The sequence below is a fragment of the Dermacentor andersoni genome, chromosome 9 (genome assembly GCF_023375885.2).
Source record: "Dermacentor andersoni chromosome 9, qqDerAnde1_hic_scaffold, whole genome shotgun sequence".
Taxonomy (NCBI): Eukaryota; Metazoa; Arthropoda; class Arachnida; order Ixodida; family Ixodidae; genus Dermacentor; species Dermacentor andersoni.
This window is the reverse complement of record NC_092822.1, coordinates 94,547,501-94,564,217: the sequence shown is the minus strand read 5'-3', so window position 1 is coordinate 94,564,217 and position 16,717 is coordinate 94,547,501. Positions and strand designations below refer to the sequence as shown.

The 16,717-nt window shown below is 47.3% G+C and overlaps 1 protein-coding gene across 4 annotated transcripts in view; it reads right to left on the bottom strand.

Moving 5' to 3' along the window:
- The window catches only part of Tdh (L-threonine dehydrogenase), an 81,951-nt gene that overhangs the window by 12,561 nt on the left and 52,673 nt on the right, over nucleotides 1-16,717 (bottom strand). For all 4 annotated transcript variants that reach the window (XM_050176281.3, XM_072284250.1, XM_050176282.3 and 1 more), the window contains exons 2-5: nucleotides 7,513-7,651; nucleotides 5,145-5,187; nucleotides 4,968-5,038; nucleotides 181-503 (exon numbers count right to left, since the gene is read on the bottom strand). In XM_050176281.3, the coding sequence (XP_050032238.2) occupies nucleotides 181-503; nucleotides 4,968-5,038; nucleotides 5,145-5,187; nucleotides 7,513-7,648 (573 nt within the window). In that variant the 5' untranslated portion in view covers nucleotides 7,649-7,651. The remainder of the gene's footprint in view (nucleotides 1-180; nucleotides 504-4,967; nucleotides 5,039-5,144; nucleotides 5,188-7,512; nucleotides 7,652-16,717) is intronic.

The window sequence follows — 16,717 nt, the reverse complement described above, 5'->3', positions numbered from 1 at the left end:
AGGATTGACGTTTCGGCTTCCACGCGGAATCCGAAGCGTCAATTCACTTCGACGACACTATTTTGCTCGGCGCCGTTCCGTTTATCGTGTTTGTAATGCGAATCTGCTTCCCCACCGGGCGAGATGTCGTCGCGCGTACTGATTTCAAAAAAGAAGAAGGAAGTAATTTTCTTTCTATACCTCTCCCAGCAGTTCCGCGTGGACCTTGGACACTCCGTAGATGGTCCTCGGCCGCTGCACGCACAGGTCCGGCGTCGGGCTGCGCGGCGAGTCCGGCCCGAACGCCCCGATGGTGCTGGGCACGAACAGGCGCAGCCGGTACTGCTTGCTCAGCTCCATGACGTTGTGCACGCCTTCGACGTTGACGCGCATGGCCAGCGGCACGTTGCGCTCGCCGATGGCCGACAGCAGGGCGCTGAAGTGGATGAGCCAGTCGACGCGCTCGTTGACCACGAGCTCCTGCAGGTTCTTGAAGTCCAGGATGTCCGCGTACACGTACGGGCCTGCGGGGAGTTGCCGTATATATACGCTCGACTGTACACGTATGGTGACACTATGCGAGGCGGTCCCCCTTTTTTTACTTTATTTTTAGATCGTACGGAACTTTTAATATCGCTTGTAGCGGAAGCTTGATTCTAGTCATTGAGCTGGTTCACTCAAAGAGACAGACACTACTTGCACGAGGAACAGCAACGCATGATCGACTGCTTAACAAATATTGGCAAATTGAATTACGAATGATTACTTTGCGGCACGTATACTCCGAGGTAGGAATTGCAACAAGTGCGTTCGCGAGGTATATCCACTTGGAAAGAATTTTCGGGATAGCACTAGTTTCGAGAAATTCATTCCCAATGTATGCGACGAAATACGTGAGCGTTGCAGTTGATTTTGTGCCTCAATACATAGAACATCGGTTTGTAAAGTAAGTGGAATTGTGCATTCTTTCCGCAAATTTCCCGGAGCATAACTCGAAACACGTACGATCCTTAAAATTCGTTCCCCAGTGAAGATGCCTTGCAAGCTCACCATCTGCAGTTCGTATACTGCAATATGTGCATGCAAGTAACTAATTAGAAGGTTGGCGATTATTTGTTAATCATTCGATTATGCATTCCGATTTCTCGTGCGAGTAAGGCGTGCTGCGTCGACTAATCCAGTTATCGGCCACAGGCATCCTTCAAAATTCTGTATGGTCTACAAAAAGAAATATCCCGCAAATATGGACACATTCCAGGAGTACGGAGAACAATACGCACGTGCACAGCTCTCAGTACACGTGGCTGGTTCCCACCAAGGAGGCTTAAAAATACCACGCTCACGGGATCGGAGCCAAAGCCCGCCTGAGCCAAATCTGCTGCTGCTCCCAGAGAAATGGGAAGAGCCACGTGACGTGAATTTCTTTTCGGATCTCTCTTCGAGAACAGGCTGCTCGAGTGCGTAGCGCGATTGCCGTTCCTGAGTGGATTTTGCATCTGGACGCTTGTCCTTGTGTTTGCCCAATTTTTGAACTTTCGTTGGACTGTGTAGCATGCGTGCATTTGTTTTTGCCGTGAACGTGTGTCGAAAGATAATGTAAATAATGTTGATATTGTTGATATTTGCATGCAATAAAAAAAACAAGAAATTAAACTTCGGCTTTGTGGCACCCGTCGCCGGCCTCCCACGCAGAAAGTATGGGTTCGATGTCGATAAACATTTTTTTGCGTAATTTTTGTTTAATTTAAGAGTATACATATATAGAGAGAGAACAAAGGTTTTAAATAGCCAATATTTCACCATATTCACAAGTTAGCGGCAGCGCTTTATTTTTTGCTTATGGCTACAAAGATATCTTACGAGCAATCTCAGACGTACGTATTATCATTTATTTACATGCCCATCACGCGTTTATCAAACCTAAATAATACCGGAACCAGCTGCTTTGCAGTTTGTTCAGTGTACGCATACGCTCGTTGCAATGCGGAGAACACCCGCGGCGGCATTCGTCTATTTCCGCTTCACGCAGCGCAAGCCAGCGAACATAGCGGGTAACGGCGCCGCTTCTCCATCCACCGCGCTAAGTTTTCTCTCCAAATTTCTCTCCAAGTATAGCCCAGGCTTGCCGATAAAAAAAAAAAAAAGACTGCGTAGGAAGGAAGATACGCGGGAACACGCTGTTCAAATCAACCGGAAGCAGACAACGCTTGAAGGGGGCAGGACGTATAGCGATGGCCGCGCGGTGTCGTTAGTTCTGTGGTAGAGTTTAGTGGGAACGCGGCGGCTTGAGGGGAGGGTACACAACGATTAAGCGCTCGTAACTATGTTACTAACGTGCGCTGACACGAAATTATTGTGAGAAAGCAATTCCTTGAGAGATAACCTCTTTGTCTATGTGTATGACAAAAAAAAAAAAAATACCGTTTAGGGACATTTTACCAACAGTTACCGGAGCCGAACATCGAAACATTAATTCCGCTGTTGAAAGGACATTAAAGAGAAAATGTAAATTAGACCGTCAGAAAAGAGCGCTTCTAGAGTACCAAAAAAGCCACACTAACGGGGGTACAGGTTTGGAAAGCCAGAAAAGACGCGAGAAGAGTGGACAGGTGGCGACGGTCTCTCGACGTTCCCGCATCATGTCACTGTGACATCACAGATTTCCATGGCGTCTGCTCGTTAATCTCTTTTTACCGGTAAAAATGGCCTACTACACAGAGCACCTTTACCCACGAATGCAATCTTTTTAGTGAATACGTTGTGTTGAAGACGGGAAAAAGGGGGGCTCACCTCAGCAAGCTTGAAAAACATTTGCTGAGCCACATAAAATGTGCCACATATGAAGAAAGAAAGATACTTTGAAACGCGTGACATCATGCGACATACCGGCGACGCGGTTCCGGAGCGAAATTAAAGAACAAAACTTTGATTATCCGTTTCAGTTCTGATAATCAACCTATTAAAATTGTCTTGTTTTACGTGCCAAAACGATCACTAGATCGTGTGAGAGGGGCGGGGGGAAGGCTTCGGTTTAATTTGGACCACCTTGGTTTCCCGGACGTGCACCCGATGCACAGTACATGAGCGTTTTTGCATTCCGCCCTGATCAAAATATATCCGCCAGGATCGAACCAGCGACCTCGAGCTCACCAGCGTCACGCCACGGCCAACAGGCTACCACGGAGGGTAAGTAACCTATTACCGCAGAACTAACGAATATACGTTTTATTGCGACAATTATATGGACATGCACTCCAGGCGCCCTCGGCGTCGCCGTCGCCGTGAGGTTCCGTATAAAGTGAAAGGGCGATAAAATCGTCGCTGCGAGCCGTATGCTGCATGCGTGAGTGAAAGCGTGCGAGGGTGAGCCGGCGATTGCGGCTCGATGTCGCTCACGCAACTGAGAAAAGCGGCGAGGAAGCGCGCCGCCTTCGGTCGCGCGCAAGGCTTCGGAGGGAGGATAGGTGCGGAGGGGGCGTTCTACTCCGGGCAGCCGTGCGCGCCTGGCCGGGCCGCTGTATCTTGAAAGCCATCTGCGACGGTTACAGTCCGCACTGCGTTGTGCTTTCGCGGCTTAGTTCGCGTTGATGGGAGCGGCAGCACGAAGGCCAATACACTCGCTGCTGCTGCCGCGTTTCCTCACTGCAGCGTTTTGACAGCGAGTTTCCGCGGTCATCGACTGAAATGTGCTCATGTTTGCTGGTGCCCGCGAGGCACCATACTTGTTAATTTAGTTAGTATGCTTATGTTTACAAGCTTAGATGGCCAATAAAACTACTATCCTTACGCCGTATAGCTGTCCACTAATTTGCTATCGCAATCGATGCTTCGCCTCTCGGCCGAAACTACGACTTTTTAAAGTACAATTTACCAGCATAAATTGATTTATTTTTTCTCTTCCATGTTCATTTGATAAGCGTAAGTTGTTTTCCCGCCCGGTTTGGACCTGTATACGCGTAAGGTCGATCAACTTACAGTGAGGCAACATCTGCCGGAAAAGCCAGAAGGGAAAACTATACCGTTATTCAAGATATTTCAGTTTATTTTTATGTCCAAAATGAATGAACGTAACGTTTTTAAAGAATACCTTACCAGTCTGATGTGACCTCGTGTTTTTCTTTATTTTCTTAGTTTACAAGCTCAGTGTTGGTCCGTCAAGTACCGGCTCGAGACATCAATTTTTAGCGACGCTAAGTGATAGAGTTTGTTATAAATTGGTTATGCTTTAATTGTTACTATAGCTTTAAATTGCTTCCTGTTGTGACGCGTCTGCAGCTGGAACGTGACACAGGAAATCCTAAATCGCTATTGGATCTCAAGAGTCTGTTTCGTCCAGAAAATCAACTTCAATGCGTTCAGATGACTCACTAATACGCTCTTCGGCGTGTATTCAGAAGTAGCGACTGATGGAGGCGCATACAAGCCTAGATTAAATGGAGGCGAAAAACTGCGAGAAACTTAGTCAAAGTCCCTCGAGTCATTTTACCAGGGCAATTTATTGGATAGTTATGTCACTAAATGAATTCACTAAAACGTCACTATGCCTACAAAAAGTTGTCGTTGTGGGGACTATAAGAGCTCCCCAAGTTTAGCAACTTTCTCGCTACGTTATCGACGCTGACACAACTGATGCCTGGGGCGAGACATTAAAACGGTTCGTAAAGCGAACCGTACCCTCGCCCTTGCTTGCACGTGGTTGGTCGGCTTTTGATAATGCAAACGCGATCCTGACAAATCACGTGGGGGTTAGCGCGTTTTCCGAACCGTTGTAAGATCGCGCCTTGATCGAGGCGCAACGCTAGACACCGTCAGATTCCGCCATATTGTCGAACTAGCCATCTTGTCAGCTCTGATTGGTTCAGAGAGCCGCCATGGCCTCTCTGATTGGCTCGAAATGCCGCCATTACAGAATGTGACAATATTGTGGAACAGCGCGCATCGTCCGTAATAGCATTCCATGTAAAAAAAGTTTATCAAATCTGGCTCACCTTCCGCGAGGATGCTCTTGGGAGGCCGAACGATGTCGGACATGATGACGTTTTCTTTTCCGTACTTCTTCCTGCAGAAAAGCGAGATCTGAGTGTGACCTCGAGTTCGGTCAACGTGTCGCGCACGTGTGTCGAGTTGCGCGCGCTGTTGAGGCTACATAATAGCGATTTTCTCACCTTAATAGTCGAGCCAATCCCGTTCCGAGCTGTCCTAAGCTGCCTGCAACGAGTTGAAAGAATTGCGTGAGGAACTTGGGGGTATGCAAGAGAGGCCCACAAGCGACTTGAAACTTGAAGTAGGATAATATGTTATTGCTGGGAAACTCGAGCTCTGCGACGACCAAACGCGATAAAACTACAAGACCTTGTACATGTATTTTTTTTAAGCGATATGACTTTCTTTGACGTTTCCCCCACTTTGAGATTTGTATGTATATTTCTGTGTGGTCTTTTGTGTTACCGTGAGGGTGACCTTAACACGTGACTATATATAAGAGAGAACCTTTCCGATAGTTGTTCTCGAACCCGATTCCTCCAGTGCAGAAGCCCGCTGCCCTAACCATTAGGCCAGGGACGTCCGCCTCAAAAGGCGCAATAAAACACCTTTACAAATTTGCCTCGTGCAAGCCAGCGCTTTTCGAAGCTTGGCGCACGTAAGGCACGTCGCGTAGTAACAGTTATACTTAAAGAATTGAGCGCGCCTGCCTTCTAGCTGATGAAAATAAGAAATTACACGAGACCCGGTTCGCCGCCGAAATTAGGTGTGCGTCTCCCATCGTACCTGCGGCGCTGCTGCGCCTATAATATATGTACAAGGTCAAGCACACGACGTGTCTTGTGATTGAATGTGTTTTAATGCCGAATAAAAGGCGCTTTCTCTCCAAGGCTCACCGCGGTGGCTGAGGGACGCGCTCGTGCACCGAAATTTGCAACGCGTCTCTGGTCGTAATGCACCATTTATGCGTTGCTTGCTCTTGAAAGCTTCGCGCACACCGATTGCCACGGTGCGTGCGACCTGCCTAATTATTTTTCTTTATCTCTCTCTCTCTCCTTCGACTTTCATCGTCACAGCGTTCTAGCTTCCCAATAATTGAACTTTGAAGTTTGTTCGTTAGTTCCTTCTTACAGCAACGGGAGTGGGAGCAACATTCTGTCTGTAGGCCTTACAAAGGTTCCTGCTGCGGTTGGCGTTGGAACTACTCGGACATGCATAATTTATGCAACACAACGATAACACAACACACGAGTATCGCAAAATGCAGCTATTGAATGCGAAAGTAAGCGTCGCGCTGCGTGCAAGAAAGCGTCAAATCAGCTACAGCTCTTAGAAACAGTATCTGAATCAATTAAGGGCGATAACAATGTTGTGCAAGTAAAAGTGTTCTGTTTATGCAATATCAACCCGTAGCTCGGATGAAACGACCTAAATATACATCACAACGTTGCAAATTGATAATACAATTTCAACACTAGAACTATAGTATTGAAGCAATACTAAGCATCAGCTAAAAATGACCTAAGCTCTATTCCGTGTTACGGGACGATTTCAGGTGGACACTTACACTGTTCACCTGCAATTCTGGTTCACAATGTACAGAGAAGGAATTTGTTTGTTTGCTTGCTTGTTTGTTTGTTTGTTTGTTTGTTTGTTTGTTTGTTTGTGGAATGTATAGATTGTGTTTAAGATACAGTGCTAGCTATTCTCGGCACCAGATATTCGCCGATTCCCCCGGATATTTGCGAGAGCTAGGTGTTTTGCAGCAATTTAGTGCCTGCCTAAGAAACGTTATCACGGAATGACGTTCCGCGGAGGCACATGTAATAAATAGAAGAGCGACGACAGCAGTGAAAATCTGTCCCCCGGTCTCGACATGTGTGCACAGCGCAAAAGACGGGGACTGAATGGAAGAACACAACACAGGCGCTGACTTCAACTGATCTTTATTCGCGAAATCGCAGATAAAGATCGGTTGTTTACTCCGCCGTGCAATGTTTACACCGCCGTGCAAGGTCATCTTGGCATTCACTGCAGAGACTGCCATTGTGACCCTGAATGTGAAAACTTCGTCGTAATCTCCAAACACCGAGAACAGCTTACACGTGAAATCATAGAGGCTGACAAGATACAGCGGCTGGGTGACCTTTGCATCAGCATGCCGTCTATCGCCGTCACCAAAAACGAAATCAAGTATCTGGCTGTGATGCAATAGGGGTTCATGTGTGACGTAATGCAAAAGTTGTTTTTTCATTACTTTTCCTCGTGTATATAGATCTGGCAATCTCACAGACAGAGATCAGTTGAAGTCAACGCCTGTGTTGTGTCCTTCCATTCAGTCCTCGTCTTTTGCGCCGTGCGCACATGCCGATGTTGAATCACCAACTCGCCCAAGCTTCCACCTTATCCGGTCCCCCTGCTTTCTATCTTTCTTGTCGCATGCTTCGAGTTCCCAATTACCTCGGTGCGCCATCTGCGGATTACAGTCGAGCGCATAGGGCATCTTAATACTTCCTTTCAACGCCTATTTCAAGAGAGATTAGATCTCACCTGTGATGAGCACCCTCGGGAGGTCGCTGTCCGACGCTCCCTGCGAAGCATTGCGCGCCGACGTGCAGCGGCCGGCCGCGGACAGCGAGGGCCTCAGCGCTCGGCGAAGGGCGTTCTGCATTGGTCCACTCAGCATGACCTGTCGGGCGAAAAACAAAAGGGACAGACAGCGCCAAAATTATTGTCGCGATAACTGAACACTTTTGACGCTGTTGCACTGTGACCCGGGATTAAGGTCCAGGAGGCTTCGGAGGGCCGAAGAGCCTCCCCCCCCCCCCCCCTATAGAAGTTTTACGGGGGCCCGGTCCCGCCTAGCCAACATTTAGCAGTTTCTAGAGTATAGCAGCCAGTGCCACGAACAATGGGCTGTACTGCCAACCAGGGGTTGAATGGCTAATTGTGGCTGAATAAACGTACACTCGCCAACTGAAAAAATTTCAAAACACGGATTGACGTTTCGGCGCCCAATACGGGTGCCTTGTTCACAATGAGCGAATGCATGGTGGTCTTTATTATATATGCGTCGGAAGACGTAATGCGCTTGCGTACAACTCAGGGAGGGGTCCCCGTGTCCAGTTTATCGTGTTAGTAGTAGATTGTATGCAGAATGATTCAAGGAGCAATCGGGATGATAATTTTTTCTCTCTTTCGATGATAGAAGCCGAATTCCAGTTAATACTGTGTCCAGTCTTTTAGTGGTGCTCTGCCAGGGCGCTGGAGACCGTGTGTCCTTTGGCTACATCATTGCGATGCTGCTGTAGCCTTCTTTTAAAGTTCCCCGTCTCGCCTACGTAGCACGCATGGCAGTCCTGGCAAGGAATTTTGTAGATGACACCCGGAAATTTTTCTTTTTCGAGGCGGTCTTTCACTCGGACGAGTTGTTGTTTTAGCTTGCTTGAAGGGACGTGGCAGATTTGTACATCATAATCTTTGAAAATTCTTGATAATGACTCGCTCTCGCCTCGTGCATAGGGGAGAGACGCCCGTTTTCTTGTTCTCATCGGCCTTACAGGGGGTTCAGCTGCACGCTTTTCTTCAGTCTTTATAATCTGGCCGGGGTAGCCATTGCTGACCAAATCCTGCGTCACTGTCTTCAGCTCAGCTCTGCGTGCGTCAGTAGTCGAGCATAATCGGAATGCACGGGTGAACAATGTGGAGGCAACAGATCGTTTTTGTCCAAGGGGGTGGGCCGAATCAAAGTGGAGATATTTCCCTGTGTGTGTAGGCTTTCGGTAAACACTCGTGGAAAGGCCGGATGCAGTGCGCATGACTTCAACGTCAAGGAAGGCCAAGCGACCATTAACTTCTTCTTCAACGGTGAATTCTATTGTGCTTTGGAAAGAGTTCAGGTGCTGCAGAAAAGGTACGACGTCTTCGCGGCGGATAATAGAAAAACAGTCGTCGACACACCGCAGGAACAATTTTGGGGTGGGCTGAAACGTCGTGAGGGCTTTATCTTCGAGGGCTTCCAAAGCAATGTTGGCACATGACACTGACACCGATGCTCCCATTGCCGTTCCAAAGACCCGCCTGTAGAATGATCCATTAAATGAAAAATATGTGTTGCGTAAGCAAAAATCCAAGAGGCGGCACACGTCGTCGACTTCGAATGGGGTGCGCAAAGGCAGAGATGTGTCGTTTTGTAATGCTGTTCGGCAGCAGTCAACAGCATAATCCACAGGTATGCGTGTGAACATAGACTTGACGTCAAAGGAAACCATGACGTCTTCGCTCCCTAAAGTCACGTTCCTGACCTTGTCGACAAAATCAGCGGAGTCCTTTACGTATGTCGGCGTTCGTCCAACGAGGGGTCGGAGCACGCCATGAAGATAGGCAGAGAGACGGTGCAACGGAGAGCGAGTGTAGTCTACTATAGGCCGCAGCGGGACATTAGGTTTGTGAACCTTAGGCAGGCCGTATATTGCAGGGGCTGAGCCGTTGTGGCACAGCAGGTGGTTTACAGATGCTTCTTTTCGGGAGGCACAAACTTGAAAACGTCAGTCAGTAGCTTCTGAAGTTCTGACTCAGTCTTTTTTGTGGGGTCCCGGTTGACCTTTGAATACGTGGTCAGGTCCTGGAGATGTTCCGTCATCTTTGAAACGTAGTCATCCCGATTCATGACAACCGCGGCATTCCCCTTGTCCGCAGGCAAGATGACAATGGCTTTGTTATTTTGCAGTCTTTTCATGGCTACTTTATCGAGGTGGCTGATACTTGAGGTCCTAGCATTACGAAGCTTTGAAAGAGCCCCAACAGCGCGGGTACGTGCTTCGTTTTGCAGAGACGGCTCGACATGGCGTACTGCCTCCTCAACTGCACAAGCCATTTTTCGCATACTTGGCATGGTACCAATGTTGAAATTCAGGCCGCGGTTTAGTAGATGAAGCTCTGCGGTATCAAGGTCGTGCGACGACAAGTTGCAAACACCAGCTTGGTTGTCAGGGGCCGGACGTTTGTCCAGCAGAGACGAAAACTTCTTTTCCTGGCACCTTTCTCTTCTTTGTCGAGTCGCCGTAGCTGCTCCGTTAGAGTAGAGTAAAATCTCGTGGAATTCCGTGGGAACGGTGCGCTCAAGCGTGCGTTGGCTAAAGAAAACATCGTTCTCCAAGCGCTTTATGGTAGCCTTCGTTTCAAGGATGCGTGATTGTAAAAGGAGCTTCTCGCAGCGTGAGATAGCATGCTTTCCAAACGGCGTACGAACCAAGACGGGTAGGTGAAGCGACTTCGGGATGATGCTGTGGGCTTTACAGCGCAGGTTGAATTGCAGGTGGCATTGAAAAGATGCCAACTTCGACTTGAGGGACGCAAACTGTCGAATCTTCGTTACGGCGGACCGTCCATGCTTTTCGCGAAGGGCAATGAAATCTTGGGCTTGACGAAAACTCGTCTGGCGAGGAAATAACATGGCTGAATAAACGTACACTCGCCAACTGAAAAAAATTTTAGGTGAAATTAGGTGAACAAGGCACCCGTATTGGGCGCCGAAACGTCAATCCGTGTTTTGAATTTTTTTCAGTTGGCGAGTGTACGTTTATTCAGCCATGTTATTTCCTCGCCAACTCGTCCGAGTGAAAGACCGCCTCGAAAAAGAAAAATTTCCGGGTGTCATCTACAAAATTCCTTGCCAGGACTGCCATGCGTGCTACGTAGGCGAGACGGGGAACTTTAAAAGAAGGCTACAGCAGCATCGCAATGATGTAGCCAAAGGACACACGGTCTCCAGCGCCCTGGCAGAGCACCACGAAAAGACTGGACACAGTATTAACTGGAATTCGGCTTCTATCATCGAAAGAGAGAAAAAAATTATCATCCCGATTGCTCCTTGAATCATTCTGCATACAATCTACTACTAACACGATAAACCGGACACGGGGACCCCTCCCTGAGTTGTACGCAAGCGCATTACGTCTTCCGACGCATATACAATAAAGACCACCATGCATTCGCTCATTGCGAACAAGGCACCCGTATTGGGCGCCGAAACGTCAATCCGTGTTTTAAAATTTTTTCAGTTGGCGAGTGCACGTTTATTCAGCCATGTTATTTCCTCGCCAGACGAGTTTTCCTCAAACCCTAGACTTCAATGGCTAATTGTCTAATGACCTTATTACTTATTTTATCACACACACACACACACACACACACACACACACACACACACACACACAGAGAGAGAGAGAGAGAGAGACGTGGAGCCGCCCATGTATAAATTGGAAAAGGCCACACCACACCCCGAGCACACAGATAACTTAAGCACTGTTTATGGCAGCTTCACCAAAATTATGTCAAGGACTGCTGTGTTTTGATTGGAATTGACAAGTGTCTCTCTTGGCACAACTCTGCACTGATTGCAGTTCGTGCCTAATTTCGAACAAATTAAAAGATTGCCAGCTAACCTTTCTGGATCTAATTTAATAGAGTTTAGTTGTATCGTAGACCACTCGGGAGTATACCACTAATTCGTAAGACCTTTCCAATGTGCTCGTAAACACTAACAGTTTCACGCAAGCTATAAGCTGTATAAACTGATATATGACCGCGACACAACTTTACTGTTTCGCATGTGTTTGGACGTCGCATTTACCAGTGCCTGTTCATTCCTAATACGGAAGGCCCATAGTACAGCGTGCAACTTGTGCAGGTGCGATGAGACTCTAACGAACCTTGTGTGTCACTGCCCATCGTTTGACACTCAACGTCGTACTTTACAAGCGAAACTCAACCGGCTAGATAATAGAGCGATATCAGAAGATCCTTGTAACATGGCCTATGCATTTTTGCATGCGAAACACCGCAAAAGCCCTTCTGCACTTCGTGAAGGATACTGGATTGTACGAACACTTGTGACAGTGGAGATTCCTCTGCGATTTTCTTATCTTTTTCTTATCTTTCCTTATTATCTATTCTTCCCCTTTTCCCCTCCCCAAGTCCCCAAGTGTAGGGTAGCCAACCGGGCACGCCCTTGGTTAACCTCCCTACCTTTCCCTCTCTCTCTCTCTCTCTCTCTCTCTCTCTCTCTCTCTCTCTCTCTCTCATATTGCACATTTGTCCGGTGGACACACCCTAACATATATATATATATATATGTATATATATATATATATATATATATATATATATATATATATATATATATATATATATATATATATATATATATATATATATATATAAGACAGTCGGCCGTACGCAGGAACGCCATGTCTACGTCTGCTTCCTCTTTTCTCCTCATACCCTCCGTATGAGCGCCCCCGCCCAAGTGCGTTTCGGTCGGTAAAAATAATTTGAGATCTATTCCGTATTACTGCACAGTTCAATGTGGACAGACCGGTATTCCACGTAGTTATATATGTATAAATTTCAACTTAGCGAAAGTACGGCAATTTTCGTAACAGCTATGGTTCCCTATATTAAAGTTCTGCTGCTTCCAACAATTGGTACAATTATGCCATTTCTTTCACGTGCAACAAATGTCATTCAAATTGGTTGATCTGTTGCATAATGAAATCATTTCTGCGTTTTACGTCTATTTGGTCCCGATGTTTTAGGCGGCGATGATAAACAGGCATTTGCTTGACGGCTGTCTACTTTCTTTATTCAACTTTCTTCAGCTTGTTTTGTGTGCGCGTGTGTTTATGTCTGTGTGTTTCCGTGCGCCTCCCGCTTATTTAACCGTATCAAATATCTGCATTTTTTCTCGCATTACGTTATGGGCAAGTGGCAAAGCACGCTTCTCAGGCGACGACCGCGCAGTAGATGGGTTAGCGGAACCCTGTGAGACCTTTACTTCAAGCCTGCGAAACGCGCTGGAGCGAATGCAATGCGATGGCCTTTTAGTGAATATATTCGAGAAGCAAATCTTAACACGATCAGCATTTTTGGAGAACGTCGCGCACTTTGCGGTACTGTATGTATGTATGTATGTATGTATGTATGTATGTATGTATGTATGTATGTATGTATGTATGTATGTATGTATGTATGTATGTATGTATGTATGTATGTATGTATGTATGTACTGTCGGGGACCAAAGTGCGCAGGACGGGCGAGCGTCGACCAAATGGGCTCGCTGTGCAATCTGCCGGGATCAGCCGCGCTGCGCTATCATCTGCGTTCGAGACCGCCGGACAGCGCGAGCCCCACGTGCGCTTTCCGGCGGTCTCGAGCGCCGTTGATAATACACCGAAGGCAATGCCCGCAACAGGGTGAGGCGTGTTTCTATCGCAGCAAAAATCTGGAGGCAACTCAGCACATCCTATCGAAATGCGAAGATATCCACCTGCAGGGAGAGATATCCACCTGCAGGGAGACCCGTAGGAAAGTTTCGTCCACCTTCCAGGAGCGCTGCGATTCAAAGCGGAGGGGGAGCATTAAGCGGTCAGCAGTCGAGATAACCAAGAGGCGTTTGTTGGCGAAAAAAAAAAAAGCAGGGAAGAAATCAATAGGAGCGGATCCGTTGCGGCATAGGTAGCTACACAAGGTAGATACAGAGATTTTAGCGAAGATGGAAAAGTTAAAGAGACGTAGACAAAACGCTAGACTGATAAATGCTAGACTGACTGCTTGAGCTAATCGAGATCGATTAGCTCAGGCAGGCTAGGTGACTATTTGTCGCCGCCCCGTTTCGAAAAGGTTGGCATTAAATCATCATCATCGAAGCCCGAGGGAGGAGCCCAGTTGCAGCATACGCCTCATACAAGACGCGTTCCGGTGACGTCAGCACGGTGTTTCGCTACGTTGCTTTAGTGCTAATTGCATTAACGTCAACGTGCATCGTGTGACGAGTTCTGCCGAAATATTTTTTAAACTACCTCATAATAACAGAGACGTGAAGAGCGCAGTGTTTACTTTCCATATTCCGGCTCCTCAACACGGACACGGACACAAGAGAAGTGGACAACACGAACGCCGACGGTGTTCGTATTGTCCACTTCTCTCCTCTTGTGTCGGTGTCTGCCCACCTTACCCCTTGTTCGCATAATGAATCCTTACCAACTAGCTCAGCTTTCTGTAGTTTACTCCGAGCTGCGGAGGCGCCGATAGCAGTGGCCCACCTGTAGCTCCTCCTTGCCGTTTCTACAGCGAAGTTGTTTATGGCTAGGATCTGGCGGATCTCTTCTCCGTGCACATAGACCAGCAATTTCTCATACGCTGGCCAATCCTGGCAAATCCCGAAGATCGTGCAATGCCGGGCCGACCCGCGGCGGAGATGCAATTCGCTGTTATAAGGGACCCACATTCACAGCTTCGCTGGTCACCTTTCCTCACATAGTGAAAGGGCAATGAATTCTTTCTTCTTCTTTTGCTTATATGGTAATCCTTAAAGAGCTACGTTTACCCGACGAAGGCGAGTCGAGTGGTTTGTCGCATTGAAAACCAGTCGTAGGGCCTGTGCAAACGCTAGCAGGTCGCGCCGAGCGAGCGTCGAGACGAGTACAGTCAACCCTCCAGCAAGGGGAGAGTTGACATATGCGTTTATTCATTCATGCTGTCAGCTCCACTAGGGCTATCGCAGAGGCTATTGCCACATGCATGCAAACGAAGCTATTACAACATGCGTTTAAACGAAGCTAAGGTTGGCGTCTGATAAATGTGACCGAGAGTGACAACTTGGAATGCTACTGTAGCGCATACAGACGAGCACAACAGAACGCGCGCGCGCACACACGCACACGCACACGGATTTATAGCGCGTGTGTTTGCGGTGTGGATTTACGTTCCGAAACCACCATACGATTATGAGGCACGCCGTAGTTGGGGATTCTGGAATAATTTGGACCACCTGAGGTTCGTTAACATGCACCTTAAATCTAAGCACAGGGGTGTTTTCGCATTTCGCCCCCACCAAAAGGCGGCCGCCGTGGCCGGGATTCGATCCCGCGACCTCGTGCTTATGGCAGCCCAACACCATATTCACTAAGCAACCACGGCGGATATTTTCAGGATCAAGAAAGCACCCAAAGCAATTTGAAGCGAGGTGAACGTACAGCAACATATTCATTCTCTGTAGGATTAGTCTATCCATACCATTGGAAATAATTGTTAGTTGGCTACCTCTTCCCTTGAAAAAATATAATAAGCTTTATCTTGTCTATATATTTACGTATATTCTGTTTGTGCATAGTGTTCACATTGGAAGTTTGGAAGTTAAAAAAGAACCGTTGAATTTATAAAGTACGGATAAGTTATATCCGCCGCTGGTGCTTATAATACGCCTGTCCTCTTATTGCCAAAATTTGCAGGAATAGAGCGAAAGTTTAAACTAAAATCTGTGCATGGTCCGCGCCGACAATGATGCAGTAAGATTTTACCCACAAGAAAATTCTAAATGAAAAGGTAGAGGCAATCGAAAAGAATCCTCGAATGATGTGGGTAACAGAACTCCGGTAATGACACTTCAAGGGGGTAGGGGGGGGTGGGGTGTAGGTTAGGCTTCGCTGCCCCCCCCCCCTTACTCGCGGCGCCTATGTAGGAGGCGTAGGTTAGGCGTAGGCGGACTGCGAGGAAGACCGCTGTTTACCGAACAAATTGTACTGCTAGCTGGAAAAAAGAACAGCTGACGAAACTTGGAGTAATGGCGAAGTTATTTGAGCTAAGGAAATGACATACGTACGCTGCAAGCCAGGCACGGCGAGGCCTGCTATTTCACGCATACGACAAATAACAAGCAAACAAACAACAACAAAAGCTACAAGTGAAAGGAAATATCACTAGAAACCGGATACCGGTGACACGAAGTGGGTTGTCAATGAACGTCCGGTCACCGTATGCAGCATCCGCCACAGCATCGGGATCTGTCGGGTGTCTGCTGCGAGCAATGCTTGGCGAAAGTCCCCGTCGCGTTGCTTAGTCACTATCATCATCATCATCATCATCACCAACCTATTTCTTTATGTCCACTGCGGGACGATCCTCTCCCAACGACCTCCAACTGCTGATTCCAACGTATGCCTTGCTCATTTCCCAAGTTAACACAATCTAATTCTCTGCCGTCCTCGACAGCGCCTCCCTTTGGCACCCGTTCTGTAACTGTAATGGTCCACTTATTATCCACCTTACGTATTACGTGGCATGGCTGCATGCTTTTCTCGTAAAGGGGCCCTGAACCACTTTTTATCGAAGTGGAGAAAGACATTTGAAGTGAAGATGGGCTATTTCAGAACCACTTTGCCGCAAAAAGTACTTCAGTGCGTTCAGCAGAAGCGGAGTTATCGGCAGTCACAAAGCAGTTGTCCTGTCGTTGAATAGTGCTTTAATCAATCGAACCAATAAGGTTCAATATTTTCCCAGTTTTTCAAGAGCACAGGGTGACTCTATAATAGATACGCTAGCTTTTAACTACGATCACTTTCAAGGCCTTGATTGTAGCGTAAACGACCTCTGGCTTTTTTTTTTAAAGACCTTATTTTTGATTGTGTGGAACGCTTCGTTCCTAAAAAAGTGATCAAGTCGGAGCGCCGCAATCCATGGATTAAGCGGGAGACGTTACAGATGAGGCGGAAACTTAAGCGACTAAAAAAAGAAACGCGCCATAATAAAGGACGGCAAAGAACTGAAAGCCAATATTGATAACTTGTCCGAAAAATTTCACGTAAAGATTGTCAAAGATAAAGAGTATTATCACAGCACATTACTACCAGACTTTATCAGATCATCTCCCCAGAAATTCTGGAGGGTTGTGACGCCCGCCTCTTCGTCTTCCGA